At 36.8% G+C, this 21405-nt stretch overlaps 1 protein-coding gene across 1 annotated transcript in view; it reads right to left on the bottom strand.

The window, feature by feature from the left end:
• The window catches only part of poe (E3 ubiquitin-protein ligase-like protein poe), an 849790-nt gene that overhangs the window by 114896 nt on the left and 713489 nt on the right, over positions 1–21405 (bottom strand). Inside the window, exons 59-61 of the mRNA XM_090388478.1 lie at positions 19661–20184; positions 7046–7218; positions 381–691 (exon numbers count right to left, since the gene is read on the bottom strand). Coding sequence (XP_090244604.1) covers positions 381–691; positions 7046–7218; positions 19661–20184 — 1008 coding nt within the window. The remainder of the gene's footprint in view (positions 1–380; positions 692–7045; positions 7219–19660; positions 20185–21405) is intronic.

The following is a 21405-nucleotide window of genomic DNA, read 5'->3' as shown; positions in this document are numbered from 1 at the left end:
AAAATTTAGTTCAATAGATACATCTTAAAATGCATTTTTTACACTTGCAACTGAAATTTTTCCCTGATAGTTTGGATGCTGTTAGTGAAACAAAGTGAAAGATTCAACCAAGTATGATGGAACACTATTCGAGGAAGATTGGATCTGGCTGTAATGGGTGACAATTGTTGATTATTGGAATAAAAACATAAAATCATATAAGGGAAATACAATTTTATTTTATTGAATTTTTAACCATTTTTGTATTTTCTGTGTTAATAATATAAGAATATGCTTTAATGAATGAAAGTTTATTCTCTTTTAAAAGTTATTTCGAATATAAAGTAAAAAGTTTAACCATGGTATATATTACATAATTTAAACAACAAAAATATTCTTACTTGACAGAGCACTTCAACAACAGAACATGCCATTGTCCTTGCAGACTGTGAAGAAGGATTGAACATGACTCTTCGCAACCAATTAGAATGCAACAGTTTCAGCTGTATGAAGTGATGACAAGCTTTTTCATGCCAACGATAGCCATACTTTTCCATTAGATAATAGGCATGGATTTCTTCTTTTTTCATTTTTCCAATATTTGTACCTTGGTTCTCTGACATTTTTGCGGACACATGTTGCTTCCACATTTTATAAGAATGCTTGGGATCTGCTGCTAACCAATTTTTTAATTCAACATTCACTTTCATTCCTGAAACAAGTATAGTTTAAAAATAAATAATTAATATTTGTAAAAGAATAAGAGAAGTTTACCCAAATATGATACGAAGAACACTTCCGTATGATACTCTCCAGAAATTAAAACGAAAACAATTAAAAAAATCGAAAATCTTACACTACAGTAAAAAAAAATTTTCTCGTTAAATTAATTTTTTACTCTTGATTTTTAAGGAGTCCTTATGTGCTGTAATGTAATGACTAGATCGTAGGTATAGCTTAGCTTAATTTTTCAGCACTCACCTCATAGTAATCCGCTTAGTTGGTGGACAGTTTTACCACATACATAGTGGTTATAAGATTCTAATAACTTACGGGGATTATGGATTTAAAAACTAAGTTATGGGCTTTAAAAATTTTGTTAAGAAAGCAAAGTGCACCGTCCATTCTATGGAAGATTTTAATTAGGCAACCATAGAATGGAAAGTGCACTTTCCTTTCTTAACAAAATTTTTAAAGCCCATAACTTAGTTTTTAAATCCATAATCCCCGTAAGTTATTAGAATCTTATAACCACTATGTATGTGGTAAAACTTTCCACCAACTAAGCGGATTACTATGAGGTGAGTGCTGAAAAATTAAGCTAAGCTATACCTACGATCTATTAATTTTTTTACCTAATTTTAAATTGATTTTTAATAGTGTTCATTTGATTTTTAATTATTGTTAATTATTTCTTACTATAATGTAAGATTTTCGATTTTTTTAAGTGTTTTCATTTTAATTTCTGGAGAGTATCATAAATGGGAAGTGTTCTACGTATCATACTGAGGTAAACTTCTCTTATTCTTTTACAAATATTGATATCAATGTAGAATGTATTGAGCATTATAGCTCTGGTTCATACTAATAAATAATTAATACATTACACTGAAAGGACAGAATTCATGGGATACCTGACTGCTGGGCAACGTGGCACTGTCGCCCCTCTAACTAGTGGACAAACCTACCGTTTGGCAGGTATATAGGTTTACTGCATTCACATAGATGGCAATTCGATATCAGTATGGATAAATGTCACGAGATAACCGACTTTGAAAGAGGGATGATAGTGGGTGCCAGACACATGGGTACTCTATCGTGAAGTGCTACAGAAATTGCACTATCCCTGTTCGACAGTATCAAGAGTGTATTGTGAATATGCCATTTACGGAATAACATCTAATCATGGACAGCACTATGAATGGAGAAAGGTGGTGGATGAACATGGCTGTCGACGTCTGTCTTCCATTGTTTTAACCAATCGGAGAGTGATAGTGGCACAAATCACCGCTGACATCAACAAGGGAGGTACCAGAAACGTCTCCACCAAGACCATCAGGCAATCATTAGCCGCAATAGGTTACGGGAGCCACTGACCCACACTGCTAACACCATGACACAGGACTATGCCTCAACTGGGCAAAAGAACATTGGCACTGGACCTTGGATGAGGAGACAGGTCTTCTGGTCCGATTAGTCCCATCTCCAGTTATTTTGAACGGATGGGAGGGTGCGTATCTGGCAGAAACAGTACAAAGCCATGCACCTGTCATGTCAATAAGGAACTGTTCAGGCAGGTGGACAGTCGGTAATGGCCTGGGGGGAGGGTGTTCAATTGGCACACATTGGGACCTCTGGTACGTCTAGACTCATCTCTGAATGGTCCAGGTTACATGTCCATCCTTGCAGACCATCTGCACCCCTTCATGGTCATCGTGCATCCACTGACCCACAGACCTGTGGTGGCAAGAACATGGTTCGAAGAGCATTCCACAGATCTTACTACCATGGAATGGCCTCCCCATTCATCGGACATGAATCCTGTGGAGCATATTTTAGATGCCGTGGAGTCCGTTCAAGCTTTGGAACCTCCACCCAGGAATGTGACGGAATTGTGGACAGTGGTGCAGCAAGCATTGATAGAAATACCTGTGGGATGCTTTCATGAACTAGTGGACTCAATGCCTCGCCATGTGATTATCCGGGTGAACGGTAGGTATCCCATGATTTCTATCCACTCAGTACATTAGTAGCTTTACCTTTATGTGAAAAGTATATGAAACTATAATTGTACTGTAGTAACAGCTTGTGATGCAAGAAAGCAAACTCATGTAGCAGCAGCAAAAAAAAAAAAAAAACCCCACACACATCCATTCCTTCTAAACTTTTGTCCAGCTCCTCCTTGAATTTATTTATTTATTTATTAAAGATTAAGCACCAAAAAGCCTCATGCTATAACAAAATTCAGACTATGATGTAGTTGTGCATATGCATTACTCAAAAATAGTTGAATTTGAAACAAATTGAAGTTTGTGAATAAGGCATCAATATGCATCTCATATTTCACTGTGAATATCCTTCACAAGTTGTCTTATACTTCAAATAAGTAATGCTCCTCCATTAGAGAAGTCTGCTATTACTTATTCTTAGTTGAGTACCACCACCCAGACAGTACTGTTTCAAGGCTACTTGGTCTCTCCTAGGTGGGAGGGTAGGTATTCAAGATATAACAGCTGACAACCCAGTTGTGACTTATTTGCACAATATGAGAAATTCCAAAAGGCTTATCACAGACTAATAAAAATTAAAGGCTATATTATGATGTAATTGTGCATCACTGTAACATAGCTGAATTTGACCCACAGGAGGTATATTTCCTCAGTGTAGTACAGCTTGGTCTCCCATGGTCAAGTTTTAGAACTCCTCCTAACCCAAAAATCCAGGCCTGAAGATGAATTCAATACTGAAATCCAACTAACAGTCAATTCTATTCGTTATTAAGATTATTTGGGGTCTAACAATGCCAAATGTCCTTTGCATATCAATAAACTAATTAAAATACTTCACATGGAAAAGTGCCTTTATTTTTTACTAAATCTTTTTTATTTAGTAGTACTACATGTATTTTTCCTTATTGAGTTTATTAAATTTCTATGAAATTTAAAACAATATATACTACTATAATACACTATTTTTGATTTCAAACATATTGGACTGACAATTTGGACCTGTATTTTTAAAAAATGAAATCATTATCACTGCTGCTGCTTTCACCTGTAGAGTATGTCACCCTTGAGTAGACATGGCAACAACACATTATTCCAGCAGTGAAAAACTTGCACAGGTGGGAATGTTAGGTAGGCCTACAGAATAAGTCTACTTTCCTGGAAATGATTACCTCTCTTCCAGAACATCTTCAATTTTTAGAACATATACCTGAAATGGTGCCTCACAAAAACTGAAAAACGTAATGTACATAAGTCTACTCTCATTCCAGGTCAATATCCTGCACATTATATCCATGACTCTCAAAATGGTGAATGATGACATGGTAGCTACCATGGCTGCCCTAGTGTGAACATCAGAGGCATAATTAGGGTATGAAAAATGGGACCAGAGACCACATCTGACATGTAGTGAATATATTTAAAAAGAAAAGGCTCAAAATAACTAAATTTATGATTCATTTAAAAGAAAATATAGCTATGACTTTTCATTATCTAAATAAATTATTGTATTATAGAAATCTGTGGTTTTTATATAAAAGCTACAGACTTTTGGATAGTAATTTAATAATTATAAAATAACATAGCCAATCCTATCTGGTCTTACTGAAATTATATGGAATTAAGAGAACCACCATGTCCTTGCATTTTTTTTGGATAGCAGGATTTAAACTGCTTAGTGAATTACAATGGTCTCAATACTCACAGCAGAATGAACTTTATTATTTTCAAAAATATTTATTCGGAAGTAGTGCAATACTGAGGCAACTTTTCATGCAAGTAAGGCAGACTCTATGAATCATATGCATTTACAGAGAAAGGCTAGAGTACCTTAAACCCAAAATAAGTAAAGGACTTATTTTGTGGGTACACATATACATTTTGTCAAGTTTTGGACATCTCTAACTGTGTTAGCAGAATAAATAGATTAATTGCACAGATAGCACAACCAAAGATCCTCAAACTTGAAGAATAAATATGCATAAACATATTACAAAATAGGTTCTATTTGTAGTAAGCACTTGGTGCATCTTAACACAGAGAACATTTTAAACAGAAAAGAAAAAGAGTAAAAGCTCTGTAAATGGATCTTTCTCATTCAATATGCTGTTCCTACATAATGAGTTTCTTAGGTATTATCCTACTCTAAACAAATTAACTAAATTTTGTATTATTCCTTACCCCAAAGTAAATTTCACGCACCTTTCATGATAAGTTGCCTTGGTCCTACTCTGCTTGAAGTAGCACCTCTTATCATACCAGAAAAAGCCATATTCTTTGATACATGAAATACTGCAATATGAATTGACAATTCAATGTAAAGGTATAGAACCGCCCCCCATATTCAAATAAACAGCAACTCTACACCAATAGGGAAATGCTATAAAAATAGAAGTTTTGCAATATCACAGTAATTCATTATGAAGTATGAAAATGATAAAAATGATTTTACTATTTCTTACTACTAATTTAAGAGCTAACAGCTCATTAAGACAATTTAAAGGCAAATGCCACATTTTAAAAATGAAATTGTAGCAAAGATCATCCATAACAGTGGCCCAATCAGTGAACAGTTAGTTATATTTACTGAATTAGTGAAATGCTGAGAAAATTCATTGTAAAGGCGGAGACGTCTCTATAACTTTTAATGATGGCCAGCTGTTAATTACACTGAAGGAGTACTGCTCAATAAAAAACTTAACAGTCACTCTGTGATTGCTCATTGGTTCTGCAGTCACAGAGCGACTGGAGGACCAATTTTCAGTTTGTTACACAGCTTTTTTTTGGGGGGGGGATGACAATTATCCATTCTTCATTATAAACATTTGTACATGAGGGGGATTCAAAAAAGATTTGTATTCACTCAGAAGTAGTAGCGCTAGAAGGATGAAATTTTTATTTATTTATTTGATACCTTTAAATCTCTATAGCAACCACACAAAATTTTGGTTTTGACCTGACAAATCTGACTTTTTTTTTGCAGCACGGAATGAAGTGAATCGATACAATGGATAAAGTAGAATATAGATCAGCGATTCGGGTGCTCTTTCTGCAAGGGAAAACACCCAAAACAATTCATGAGGAAATGATCACTGTTTATGGAGAAGACTGCCTAGGTTACAGTGTTTTTGCACATCGGTATAAACAATTCAAATGTGGAAGAACCTTAGTGCATGATGAAGAAATCCCAACGTACTCAGCAACTGCTGTAACAGAAGAGTGTTGTAAAAATCAAGACATTAATCCTGGAAGATTGCTATATTAGAGTCTAAGAACTATCTCCAGAGTCTGTGGAGAACACCATCCAACTATGGTTGCATATGAGTAAAGTGTTTTCTAAAAGGGTTCCCAGATTTCTGACCCCTCACCAGAAGGAGGAAAGGGGGGCACAATGTGCCAGGAAAATCTGAAATATTGTGGCATCCTGCTTATTCCTATGACCTTACACTCTTGGAATTCTTCCTCTTTCCTGCCCTGAAGTCCTTTCTTCATGGAAAACAAACACTCTGCTACTGATGAGGTGATTTCTGCTGCCGAGTCATGTTTTGAAGAAGAGTCAGAGGACTTCTACAAAACTGGTCTGAAGTGTATTGAGAGGTGGCAAAAATGTGTCATTTTGTCTGGTGACTATGTTGAAAAAGTGTAATCCATAGTGTTTGTTTTAATCTTCCATCGCAACTACTTCTGGGTGAATACAACTATTTTTTTTAATGCTCCCTTGTAGATATGAATTTATCAATATTATATATATTTTTTTATTGATATCCTAACCGATTTGAGCAGTGTGCTAAAGAACCAAAGGTCTTACAATTGGGGAATAGCAACCCCAAAATAACTTAATATTGGTGGAGCTAAATTAAAAATAGAGGAAGAAAGGGATATGGGAATTATGAAGTTGCCCTTCAATTATGTGGGCTACAGAGCTTGACAACCAGGCACCTTAAAGGGGGGGGGGCTTGATTGAGATTTATAAGGCTATAAGAGGAGTTATTAGTAGAATGAATGAAGGTGGAATTTTTACTACTATAAAGAATTCCAGAACCAGGGATCATAAATTCAATTTGAAGGGAAAGGGGTTTAGACAAGATTGTAGGTTTCCTTTTAGCCAGCAAGTTGTTGATTACTTCAACAAGCCTGCTCCAGAGGTTGTTGAGGTTAACAGTTTGAAGAAATTCAAAGGTCAACCTGCATGAGGAGGGAAGAGCTTAATTTGCATTTTCTTATCTACTTTTTCTTTTTGGCCAGTGCAGCAAAAGCCTGTGGCTTCCTTGCACTATATGACAAATACACATACTATTTAATCACAACCACAAAAGGTTATATTAATTTTGAATCCTTACCTGCAGCTTTCACAGTGGATACAGATTCTACATTTTCTTCTGTCTGCTTTTTGCCAATTACTGGATCAGGTCTAATAAGCATTTGCAAAATCTTCAAACAAGGCAATGTGATGCTTTCCATTACTACTGGGCTTTTTGCATTTACACCCATTAGAAATAACTGCATTACACATCTGCAATACATATATAATTAAATTAACCAAATTGTAGTTTGCATATTATTTAAAAATTTAATTAGCACTTCAAAAGTAAATGGAGTTCAGAGAGCAAATTTCACATTGTCTACAGCAACAAATAAATCTAAGACAATGAATAAATGTACAAATAATGTTACTGTCTCAAACTTCTACACAAGCGCACGCACACACTAATGTGAGCAAAATCTTCTACAGCCAAGACCTACTAACATTATCCAGAAGGATTCCATTTTAGTTTTAGAATTTTAATAGTTATATCTATGAAATAAAATAACCACTTTCCAGATGTTTCTGTGCAATTTCAATTTCTGTGTATCTCATCTAAGGGAAGCTAGGTATTTTCATATAGATATTCGAAATAAAACCATTATTAAATCATTAAAGAAAATTTATTAATTAACATTAGCAAAGGCACATGATGCAAGAAAGCAAGCTTATATAGCATCAGCCAAAAAAAAAAAAAAAACCCCCCTTATTTCACCTATCCACTTGCTCCAAATGTTTGTCAAGTTCTGCCTTGAATCTTTTTAAGCTATCAATTTCTACAACAACAGATGGAAATTTGTTCCGGCAATCAACAATCCGCTGGCTAAACACAAACTTCCGCACATCTATCCTACAACCTTTTTCCCTCAATTTCAATTTATGCCTTCTCAGGCGATTATTCTGAGCAAGAGGAAGAATCCCATCCGCATTGAGCATGCTCAAACCATTCAAGGCTTTATACACCTCAATCAGATCACCTCGCAGGTGCCTTGTCTCCAGACACTGTAATTTGCAAAACGTTAAGCCTTTCTTCGTAAGATCAACCCCTTGTTCCATTCACTAATCTTGTTGCCCTTCTCTGTACTCGTTCCAACAGCTCTACATCCTTCTTAAAATGAGGCCTCCAGACCTGTATACAGTACTCAAGTGTGGCCTGACCATTGTCTTATACAAAGGGATAATCACCTCCCTATCCCTGCTAGAAAACGTCCTGTTTATCATTGACAAGATACCATGAGCTACTCTTGCAGACCGTCTGCACTGCTCAGAAAACTTCATATCTGCCTGCACAATTACCCCCAGGTCCTTTTCATTCTCCTACCACTGTCAGTGTGGTACCACAGATTTGATACGTTACTCTTGGATTACTGCTTCCCATATGTAGTACTTTACATTTGTCAATGTTAAACTTCATTTGCCACCTCTCAGCCCATCTGCTCAACTTTTCTAGATCCTGTTGCAGCAGTGTACTGTTATTAGTGTCATTAACAACCCTGCCAACCTTCGTATCATCTGCAAACCTGGACATTAAGCTTGATATACCATCATCAGTATCATTTATAAATACAGAAAACAACAATGGACTCAACACTGAATCCTGAGGGATTTCACTAATAACATTAGTCCACGAAGAGCAGTGTCCATTGATTACCACTCTCTGTCTTCTCCCACTCAACCATCCCTTTATCCATAGCAGCAATTTGCCTCCAATGCAACACTGCTCCAATTTGAGCAGCATTCTTCCATGTGCAACAGTATCAAAGGCTTTTCTAAGATCCAAATATATATCAAAATTATTCTTTGCATCCAGTTCCTTTGTGACTACATCATAGTATCCAATCAAATTAGTCAGACAAGACATCCCCTTAACAAATCCATGCTGTGTCTGAGCTATAACTGATGTCTTGTCTAGATGATCCTGCAATGCTTCTTTAACCAGTGTCTCCATTAATTTCCCTGGAACAGAAGTTAAACTAACAGGTCTGTAATTGCCTGTCTCCCCCTTTGATCCTCCTTTGTGGATTGGGGTCACATTTGCACATCTCCAGTCCATTGGTTCCTCCCCTGAGTCCAGGGAAGTTCTCATAATTATGGCTAAGGGTTTGCTTACTTCCTTTGCCACCTCCTTTAATATAACTGGATAGATTCCATTCACCATGGTGCCTTTCTTGTGTTTATCTTCAACAATTTCTCCTCCACTTTACTCTCAGTTATTACAAGATTATCTAGCTTAATGCCAGCGTTGAATACACCTCTGGCATTTTCCTCCCTGAATAACTCCTCATGTTTGAATGTCGATGGAAAATATTCATTTAGTTTGTTAGCTACCTGAGCAGGATCATCAACAGTTGAACCATCGACATCAAGTGGACCAATCTGATTCATCCCCTTCCTTCTAGAGTTTATATAAGTAAAGAACTCTTTGCTGTTTTACTGAGCATCCTTTGCCAAAGGTTTCTCGTAATCTGCCTTTGCTGCCTAACCTCCTTTGTGACGCCTGTTAACATATGTGTCCCACGCATTTTTCTTCTCTGCCATATGTCTCATTAGCGCATCTGACATCCATTTAGGCCTAAATCTTAAACAATATTTCTTTGTTGGTATGAAAAGCCTAGTAGCATCCAACATTAATTCTTTGAATGCTTCCCATTTTGAATTTGCTGTTGGTAACATCATCAGTTGGTTCCACCATATAGAATTTAAATACTGTCTCAGACCACCGTAGTCACCTTTACGAAAGCAAAAACCCTTCCCTTTACCCTTGATGGTAGTTACCTCTTTGAGTAAATCCCACTTCAGCACACTGTGATCACTGCCACCTAGTGGTTCCTTTATCTGCAGATTCTTGATGCATGAAGAATCACTACTGATTATCAGATCAAGAGTATTAGTCCCTCTAGTTGCCTCCCGAACATGCTGCTGTAGAAAACAATCATCCAATAAATCCACAAAAGCCTTGCTAGTGTGTGAGTGACCAAACCACAAATTCCAGTCAATATCCGGGAAATTAAAATCCCCCATTATAAGACACTCTAATTTACTGGCCCATTCTATTTCTCTGCAGAATTGCTCATTATACTCAACAGATTCATTAGGCCTATAACACACACCTACTCTAATTTTTCCTTTTCCCAGTGCTTATGTCACCAAACAGACTCAACATTGCATTGTCCACCCACATCAACTGGATGCACTTCCTTAGATTTTGTGTTTCTTAACTAACAGCATAACCCCTCCTCCCTTCCTGTCCTGTTTATCCTTTCTGTACACATTGTACTCCCCAAATTCCAGTTCTACACTGCTTATGTCCATGTGACACCATGTCTCTGATATCCCAACAATATCTGCCTTTGATGTCTTGAGTAGCACTTCAAACTCATTGAATTTATTAACTATACGCCTAGCATTGGTGTACATGCAAGTATACATGCACCTGTTTCTACTCTTAGGTACTCTAACACAGCTCATGTATTTACTTGTCCCACTATGACTCCCAGCAGTCCTGGAAATTCCCATTGCCTTGCTTTCCAGGCTGCTGCTCAATTGCATTTCAATAGAAGTAGTGCAAGAATCACTTTTACCTCTGCCAGCGGCTACTGTTAATCTATTAGTCCTTGTATCCCCCCCAAGCTAGCAATTTTCCGACCCACCTAACTCTGCCTCGATAGCATCAGCAAATATTCTTGCACCCTTTCTATTTAAGTGTATCCCATCCCTGTAGAAGCAGTCTCTCCTGTTAACATGCACAGACCAATCTGAGAAAAATTCTACCCCTTGAGCCTTGCACAATCTCTCCAGGGCCGAATTGATCGAGAAGGCTCTCGTCATATACTCCCCCCTATCGTGTCTGGGCAGAATTGCAGACACTTTCAAATTCAACCCTAACTCATGGCTTTTTTTCAGCATTGTCTTGTACTTGTTAAGTAATTCTGCCGGTCTCCTACTCTTAATATCATTAGTGCCACAATGTACAACAATATCACCCTTTGTGCCCTTAAAGGATGATCTACCCTACAACGTCATCAACCTTTGCCCCTGGCAGACATACCCTGGTCCTGTTCCATCTATCCTTTTTGCAAAATATGTTCATTAATTATTTATTAACTATACTCCTAGCATTTCCCTGACAATAGAGTTACCTACAACAACTAGTTCCTTTGGGACCAGTGCATTCTGCCTTGGGGGTTGCTGCTGTGTTGCGTGATGTTCAAGTGCAAGCTCTGGCATTGATGTGGTCAGCTGAGAGCTTGATGGGCCCCTCAATTTAAATCCTTTGAGGGCATCCACCCTGTCCTTCAAGCTCCCATATAAGCCCATAACAGCGCCGATTTGTCACCTGATTTCCTCACACTCCTTACATCACACAAAGACATTCCCCTTGGCAATATCACGTCCCGTTCCTGATTGTCCACAGACATCAAACAAGCAGTGCATTTAAACAGACTGTGATTCAGAGGACAACTGCTCCCCCCTCCCCTCTCAGTTCTCACCTGAGCCACAGCACTTCCACTAGTTTGAGCCTTTTGCTTTGCTGCTCTGGTCTGAGACATGATTTCTATTCAAGTTCAATAAAATTCCAATACAAAATATAACCCTAAACCTATATCCCAATGCAGTTATAACACAATATATATGTGTATTTCAGTATCGAATATTATCTCCGAGTTAGCACACGTATCGTATAACAATGGCGGCAAGTTATGAACAGTTAATCTATGGACACAAGGTATTATTTACTTTCGAAATCGCGCTATCTAAATTCAAAATAAACCAAAGATTATTTTGAATTTAGACAGCACGATTAACAAAGCATTGCATCCTTACCATCCATGGACATGATAATCTGAAAACAAACTACAGTAAAAGCTTTTTTATCCAGAACTCAGATAAACAGAAAGCTGAGTAACATCCAGAATATAAATGTGTGGGTTTCTATTCTAGAGTAGTAACCTTACTTTAGAATATAAAACCACACACTTCATTTGGTGACATGGGTCCCCAAATGCAGTATTTATGGTCCCGATCCCATTTTGATATAAAATTAAAATGTCAAGTAAATATCACATATATTATTTCCTTTTATGACAGAAAAGTATTTATTACATTAAAGAATACAAAAGGTGCAGTCAAGTTAATATTATGTATGATTAATTTTTTAAATGTTGCACAAAGTCAAATTAAGGGAACACAAAAATGTGAAACTTAAAATAATTACCACTTGGTGGTGGTAAGAACTGAAAGCCATAATTATTTCATTTTACCTCTTGAAGTTTAACCATCCATGAGAAATGAACTGCCTCTGTGGGTCGAACAGTGGTTATAATCACCATCTTCCTCACACAGGATGGGGAAAACCCTGGGGAGCAGTCCCAAACAATGGGCACAATATTTAACCTACCAAAACTCAGGTTTTTCATCCAAAAAACTGGCTGAATTGAAGACTATATATAATTACAATATATTGAAATTTCACAACCTTACCTGGTTTGGGATGTTTCTCGCGTGCGCACACGCACGATGTTACAGCAATTATAGGTCTTTAAAAAAAGATTAAATTTACTCTTGCAAAGTATATAAGTAATTTTTATATATACTTTTATGATCTTTTTTGTTATACACATTGCTGTAAACCTTACAATATGGCTTACAATGGCACACGGTCAAAAGTTTAGTTTTACCATTAGTATTTCCTTTTTCTAGATGCACAGATAACTGGAATGTCTTAATTCATGTGCATGCTGGATAACAAAGCTTCTACTGTACTTAATTTTGTAATTATTAAAAGTGGAAAAGTGTAAGTGTTGGGTGAGGAAGCAGTAGTAGTAGTGGCATGTGATGCAAGAAAGCAAGTGTATGAGCTTATGCAGCATCAGCCAAAAAAAAAAATCACCATTCCCTCCAAATGACTGTCCAGTTCCTCCTTAAATTTATTCAACCTATCAACTTCCACAACGACAGATGGAAGTTTATTCCAGCAATTAACCACCCGCTGGCTAAAGGCAAATTTCCGCACATCTATTCTACATCTGTCTTTTCTTAATTTGAATTTATGTCCCCTTGGGTTCGTAATCTGAACAAGTGGAAGGATCCCATCAGAATTCAGCGTGCTCAATCCATTCAAGGCCTTATACCTAGGCACCGCGCAGGTGCCTAGTCTTCAGCCACTGCAATTTGCAGAACTTAAGCTTCTCTTGGTAAGAGGATCCCTTCATTCCCCTCACCAATCTTGTTGCCCTTCTCTGTACACGCTCAAGCAAATCTATATCCTTCCTAAAATGAGGCCTCCAGACCTGTACGCAGTACTCAAGGCGTGGCCTGACCATTGCCTTATACAGAGGGACAATCACCTCCTTTTCCCTGCTAGCAAAATTCCTATATATCATTGACAAAACCCCATGACCTGCCCTGGCAGCTTGTCTGCATTGCTCAGAAAACTTCATTTCTGACTGCACAATTACTCCCAGGTCTTTTTCATTTTCTACCACCTTAAGTGTAGTACCACACAGTTGGTACGTTTTTCTGGAGTTACTTCTACCCATATGCAGTACTTTGCATTTGTCAAGGTTAAACTTCAGTTGCCACTTCTTAGCCCATCTGCCCAAATTATCTAGATCCTGTTGCAGTAGCACACTGCCATTGTTGTCATTAACAACCCTGCCAACCTTTGTATCATCTGCAAATTTCGACATTAAGCCTGATATACTTTCATCAATATCATTGATAAATATACAAAACAGTGGATCCAACACCGAACCCTGTGGGACTCCACTAATAACATTTGTCCACAAAGAGCAGCACCCATTGATTACCACCCTCTGTCTTCTCCCACTTAACCATCCTTTTATCCATTCTGCTCCAATTTGTAAAATAGTCTTCCATGCGCAACAGTGTCAAGAGCTTTCCTGAAATCCAAATATATGATATCAAAATTATTTTTTGCATCCAGTTCCTTTGTAACCACATCATAATATCCTATCAAATTTGTCAGACAAGACTTTCCCTTAACAAACCCATGCTGTGTCTGAATTATTGCTGCAGTCTTCTCTAGATGATCCTGCAATGCATCTTTAACCAGTGACTCCATTATTTTACCCGGAACAGAAGTTAAACTAACTGGTCTGTAATTACTCGTGTCACCCTTTGATCCCCCTTTGTGAATTGGGGATACATTTGCACATCTCCAGTCTGTGGGAACCTCCCCTGAGTCCAAGGATGCTCTCATAATTATGGCTAAGGGTTTGCTTAGTTGCTTTGTCGCCTCCTTTAATATAACTGGATAGATCCCATCCACCCCAGGTGCTTTTCTTATGTTTAACTTCAACAATTTCTCCTCCACTTTGCTCTCAGTTATTACAAAATCATTAAGTATCCTGCTACAATTTGATAACCTTCTGCCATTTTCAAACCTTAATAATTCCTCATGTGTGAATGTAGATGAAAAATACTCATTCAGTTTGTTTGCTATCTGAGCAGGATCATCAACAGTCGAACCATCGATGTCAAGTGGACCAATAGATTCATCCCCTTCCTTTTAGAGTTTATATAAGTAAAGAAAATACAGACTAGCTTATATCTGCCATAGGCTTCTGAGTCGCTTGATAATTTGTATGCATCCCATGCATTTTTCTTCTCTGCCACTAGTCTCATTAGTTCATTTGACAACCATTTAGGCCTAAACCTTGAACAATATTTCTTAATAGGCATGAAAGTTTTAGTAGCATCCACGATTAATTCCTCGAATGCTTCCCACTTAGAATTTACTGTTGGTAACATTGTCAGTTGATCCCACTGTACAGAATTTAAAAACTTTCTTAGACCACTAATAAATAAATAAAACTACTTAACAAATTTAAAGATAATAGGTGGAAAAAGAATAGTCAGTGTTTTACTTCTCCCAAATAATCTAATATCTCAGAAAGCAGAAACCAGGAGAATAAGAAAGCTGAAAGGAATGAAAGTACATATCATTTGTCTGCATAAACTGTCATGATGGCTTGGATGCCTAATCACCTTTTTGCATTCCCATCACAAATATCAGACTAAACTGATTCAAAATTATCTTGAGAGTTTCCATCTATTGGATATTCTCTTCTTGAATTGATGTGTTTCAAAATTAGGCATACTGTCACCTCTTCTTCTATGTCTGCCTTTCTTGTATACATTATATTTACAATATTCAAATTCTGTATCCAGTATATCAAAATGGCACCAAATCACCAATATTCCAATTATGTCAGTATTTGAAATAAGTGGCCATTGAGATTCATCAAATTTATTAATTATCAAATTAATAGTCAAAAATTTTTACTCAGATAATCTTATTAATATTGTGCAGAATTTTTTTTTTTTTTTTTTTTTTTTATGTGAACGCCAAACACGAGAGGTATTAGAACCTATAGTACTTAGTACCGTGCTTGGGTTGGAGGTTGAGAAGACGAAAGAAGATATTTGTTGACATTGGACTTGAACTTCTGTAGATTGTAATTTTCGGGAAATACGTATGAAGGAAGGTTGTTCCAGAAAATGGCAGTTGAATGAATAAATGAGGAAGATGAAAAGTTGGTTCTGTGGGTTTGAAGTTGGACAGTAAATGGATGTTGGCTAGTGGCAGCATGTGTTCAGACTGTTTTGAAAGAGAGAGCGGGAATTATAGAAGCCAATTCAGAAGGACAGTGCCCATGGAAGTATCTGTAGAAGAGGCATGCAGCAGAAACAGTACGTCTATGAGAAAGCGAGTGGAGAGACTCTGTTAGAGATGAATCATTAATTAACCTAACTGCCCTCTTCTGAATGGAATCAAGAAGCCTGAGAGAGGTTTTGGTGGCACCACCCCAGATGTGGGAACAATATTCCATGGCAGGGCGGATTTGCGATTTATACAGAGTGAGCAGCTGTAGAAGGGTTGTTTGTGAGAAAAAGATCAAGCGTATTGGCTGTATGATTAGGATTGTCCGGTATTCTTGTAGGTAAATGAACAATCTGTGCTAGGTGATTAGTAATTGCAAAAGCCTCAGCATCTCGACCTGCTGGGTCGGTGTGACTAGAAAACGGAAGCCAGCTGGAGTTGTGAACATTAAAATCACCAAGGAAAATTACCTCACTGTTAGGAAAGTTGGACTGGAGAAAGTCTAGTTGCAAAGAGAGGAAGTCAAAGAGCTCCAAGTGATTAGTGGAGTTGGGAGAACGGTATAGACAACAGATGAATTTGACACAATGAGGTAGAAAGATTTTAAGCCAGAGAAGATCAAAGAGAGGAGATTCCAAATTGCCAAGTCTCTGACAGGGAATATCAGAACGTGATATACACAAGTACCACCTTTGAGGTGAAAGGAATCATACAGCGAATAATTTGGGCATCTGAGATGAGCAGTATTTGAATCAACCGATAACTGAGATTCTGTCAGAAAAAGTACATGGGGTTTGGCAGACTGCAAGTGGAAATGGACATCATTGAGATTAGAATTGAGACCACATATATTTGTGAAATGGAAGTGCTTGGGAGGTTTAGATGTTTTCGCAGATAAGCTCGCTCTATTAGTTTGACAATTCATGGTGTATTCAATAGTAAGAAAAAGTGGGTGGGACATGCTGTATGAAGTAATGAAATTTTTGGATATGGCGTACACGCGGTAAGAATATACCCAGATCCTTGACATAACGTGGCCTCGACAATGCTCCCCGCATACACACTACTCGGACTCCCTCCAGTCACTATCTGGCAGAGTAGAGGTAGCAAGATTATACACTAGCTGATCCGGAAGCCTCCTAGAGAGTTACCAATAGGTTCGGTCCGGTGTACTAACTAGCGGCCGGCCTGCGAACACCGTTTTAGAGCTGTACCTTCGAAATGTAAGGAATATTGGATCTCGCCACAACATTCATCATAACCTCAAAAGTCATCAATCATACTGCATGATGGAAGAGATAGGGAAAGATTGACTGGAACTTAGCTCTAGAGACTAAACATGGGTTCCACCACTTCAAGCCTCCAATAAGCAAAGTGGTGGTATTTCACCGGTTGATGAGAGTCATCTACCACCTAGTACTGCCTGGCGGCGTTCCTCCATATGGTGTGGGCGCCACACCTCGACCCCTGCTTACATTGGTTCACACCTGGGTGGTCAACCAACCATGTACTTGTGCACGGAGGTTATACCCAGGATTACTAACAGTCCCACCATCATGAAGGTGCAAGCAGAGGATTTGGCTGTCACAGACTGTCCGGATTTCGCTGAAATTGGGTTCACTTGACTTGAGTGTCACCCGAATATCAATTCCATCAGCATTTCAGACTCCCAGGTAGCAAGTACAGCTTGTCTGACATATCTGAGAGAATGTCTGTAACAACCTCAAGGACCATCTTAATTCTCATCTAAGGTATTCATGTATTGGGATATTACTTGCTGTTTGATACTTGAAATTCACGCAAAAAAAAAAAAAGGGTGATATTTTTTCTCGTTTTTGAAAGAGAAAATATTACACACAATTGTATATGTACTAAAATAATTAAAAAGCACACCAATTTTCACACCAAAATCCACCAATTTTTCAGAACTGTTCAATTTTAATATGGAGTATGTAATAAAATTTTTATACTTTTCATCTTGCCTTATCAAATTAGTACTGAAAATGAGAGAAAAGCTCCTGAAGCAGCTTCCATAAATATACTTATGTATACAAAAAAAAAAAAAAAAAAAAGATCAAATTACACACAACCATGATAAAATTTCACCACTTTAATCCTGCACTGGGTCCTTTCCCCTCCATCTCACTTAATTTGCAATTGCCCTATGACCAACTCACATGGATGTAATTAGCAAGCATATTTAGTGGTATGCTATGAAGTCTGAAAGAGCGGTATTGCTAAAAGAGAGAAATATCACCATTTTTTTACTTGGATTTTTTTTTCTCTCTCTCTTTTGAAGGTAATAACAATTATACCTAACAAACAACATGGTTTGCTTATTTTAATTTAGAGCTGCATCCATCAAGCGGCACAATTATTATAGCAACAAAAACAAAACTCAGAAATCTTTTTTATTATGTAAGAGATACTGAAAAAGATTTCACACACTTTGCTGTAAATTCCCTAAGAAGAATAGTTAATTTTTTTAAATCCTCCAATGCAAAAGTATTTTTTCTTTGAAGCATATTGAATGTGTTTGGAAATCATGCATTTTGATTCATTAACAATCACTATATTTTCTTTTCCAGTGGTGTAAACAAAATATAATAGTGCACCTGTAACACGAGTCAAAATTATGTGAGTTCTCCTTGCTTCTATATGAAATTCTTGGGGAAGTGAATAGAAATGTAAAATTTACAGATACGACATACTGTATAACAACTATATGCAGTATACCAGTAAATTTTTGTTATAATAGTTCCATTCAATTTTATTATAATGATATGTTTGCCTGTAGTCAGTTTGGTTGTCTTTTCAAATTAGGCAAGCTATTCACAAGATCTACTCAATTTAGAGTTGAATAATCTGTACTAAAATGCATATAAAATGCTACAATATTAATTAAGCATTTAAAATAATCCAATACTGAATTAACAAAGATATAGTACTGCATGGATGCAAATTTATATTTCTCATTGAAATTTCTTTCAATCAAATACAAATAAAACTAAGATTTTGATTTACATAAGAATTTTACACATGAGCAGGCAGCACAGTTGCTGAGATCATGGTTGATGATGCCTACGTACCTAGTGTACACCTACCACCTGGTTAGGTATGCATATACACGATTAATTTTTGTCAGAAAAAGAAGTAGCACTACTGTGGATTTATTATAATGAAATGGACCACAATAAGTTATGAAGAAAGGACTCCCAAATATTAAAGACTCAAGAATCCTTGACAGGAATGCACAAAAATTTGCAAACTCAAGTATTCTTATGATATTCAGCTGGCATAAAATGACTGATAAAGATAGCTCTCAAATTTTTGTGGGAAAACTAAAATGGTAGAGGCTGACAAAACATTTTCAAAAACTCTGGCACCCATGTAAATATACTCTATCTTTTCAACTGAAACATCAGAACATGATTTACTCCAGGTTGTGACAGTCAGTCACTCTATGAAATAAATACTGGCTACCAACATTATTTTTAAAGTGAGTGTGTGTGTGTGTGAGAGAGAGAGAATCTTAAGCAATGTTAAAAAAAAAAAAAAAAAACTAGAGCAAACCAATATGCACAGCATGAAGAACAGAAAGGGCCTTTTCCCATTAAATTTTAGAGTGAATTATCATTTGCTGTACTGGAACATAATTTGCAATTTTTTTTTTTTTTTGTAATTCAAGTGATTAAAGCTGTATTTACTACTTTTTATTGCATAATATATGAAATCTGAAATAGGAATATTTTAAAAATTTTTCACTAACTTCACATCCAGATCTATCAAAACTGATGAATGCAGTCATTAGATTTTTATTTACAAAGCAAGAGCAGGTAAAAAACAACAAAACTACAAAAGCGTAAGTGTTTAGAAGTGTTTCTAATTACAATCATTAACATAAAAGTATACAAAAATCAAAGATAGTGACATATGGTTTATTAAATTATCATAACTAGATCTTAAACTTCAATGGAATTTAAAATGTACTGTCAAATTCTCTAATTCAACATTTATGCAAATTACCTTAATCTTTGTTCCCAGCAGGAATCTTCCTTTTGAAGGCTGCTAGCAAGGAGAGCTACTTCATGTCGTACTGCAGCAGCAAGATCAGGACTTGGAAGGTGTCCCTTGAGTGCAGTGGCAATTTTGTCCATTAAGAGACTATTAAGGTCAGCTGTTGCACGAGGATTATCTCGAGTAAGGAGACACACTAGTTGACGTACTTCATGTCGCACTTGTACAGAACCATGGCGGAGGTTATATGCCACTAATTCTCGAATTAATCCCTGACTACATAAAATAGGTCTGTAACGAGAGCTAATAGCTAATGCTCTTAACAGTGTAATGCAGTGTTCTACTGCTGAACTTGCACAGCCATAACATTTTCTAGAAGCGCTATTAGCACCGTGTGCTTTAATTTCTTCCTGTTTGGAAGTTACATGAAAAAAACTACTTGAGCATACAGGAGTTGCAGGAGTCAATGGTTTGATTCTTATTTCTCGCTGACGTCTCTCATAGTCTACTAGCTCTTTTCGTGATGCCAAAACCTGACAAGAAAAAAAAGAGAATAAACTAAAAACAGACATTAAATGAGGAAAGCATAACAAATTATTTATCACATGCCAATTAGCTACTGGACTGTATTATATGATCAAATGAATAAACAGATCTGGTAACATTGGTTTTATTTTTAAGAAAAAATTGTAATTGTCAGCATTTTAAACAAATAAAGTTTATAAATCTTTAAGCATCCAACATATTTACCAGTTTTGTCACTGTATGTGTGTAATGCTAAAGAAACTGTCCAGGCCATTTTGGAATGAATACTTGGTTCTGTACCTTTATTACTAATTAGATGGAAAGCATATCTTTCATAAGATGGCCACCAACTGAACCATTTTTCTCCAATTTTAAAAACTAATGTTATTAGTGGAGGTCTCCCAGGATTTGGTGTTGGTTCCATTGTTGTTTTCTATTAGTCATCTATGTTATTGATGAAGGCATATCAGGCTTCATGTCCAAGTTTGCAGTGTTTAATGACAGTATGTTACTGCAACATGATCTAGAAAAGTTAGGCTCTCATGGGCTGAAAAATGGCAATTGAAGTTTAATATTGATAAATGCAAAGTATTGCATATGGCTAGCAGTAACTCCAGAGTAACGTACCAACTGTGTAGTACAACACTCAGGGTAGTGGAAAATGAAACAGACCTGGGAATAATTGTGCTGTCAGATATGAAGTTCTCTGAGCAATGCAGACAGGCTGCCAGGGCTCATGGGGTTTTGTATGATATACAGGAATTTTGCTAGCAGGGATAAGGAAGTGATTATCCCATTGTATAAGGCAATGGTCAGGTCATGTAAAATGTCTTGGTTAGTTTTTGGTTTGCCAATGGGATTGAGCCTGAGCGGCTTAACATCGGAGATCTATCTCTCAATGATTGAGCATATACATTTGATGCCTTTTCGACCCCATATAACATACTATGGGAGATATTTAGACAATGTTCTAGTTATTACTGATAGTAGTACTATCCAAGACATTTTACATTCGTTTAACAATATTCATTCTAGACTCAAATTTACATTGGAAAGGGAGGATACAGATACAAAGTCATTAAATTTTCTAAATTTCACGCTTACTCGGGACTTGAATAAAATCCAATTTAACATCTATCGAAAACCTACAAACACCGGTATGCTTCTACATTATAACAGCTATCACCCGTTCACCTACAAAAGATCGATTATCTTTAATCAATTTCTAA

This window comes from Mastigoproctus giganteus, chromosome 14, assembly GCF_048544385.1.
Source record: "Mastigoproctus giganteus isolate SK-2022 chromosome 14, ASM4854438v1, whole genome shotgun sequence".
NCBI lineage: Eukaryota > Metazoa > Arthropoda > Arachnida > Uropygi > Thelyphonidae > Mastigoproctus > Mastigoproctus giganteus.
This window is presented reverse-complemented; position numbering and strand designations above follow the sequence as displayed.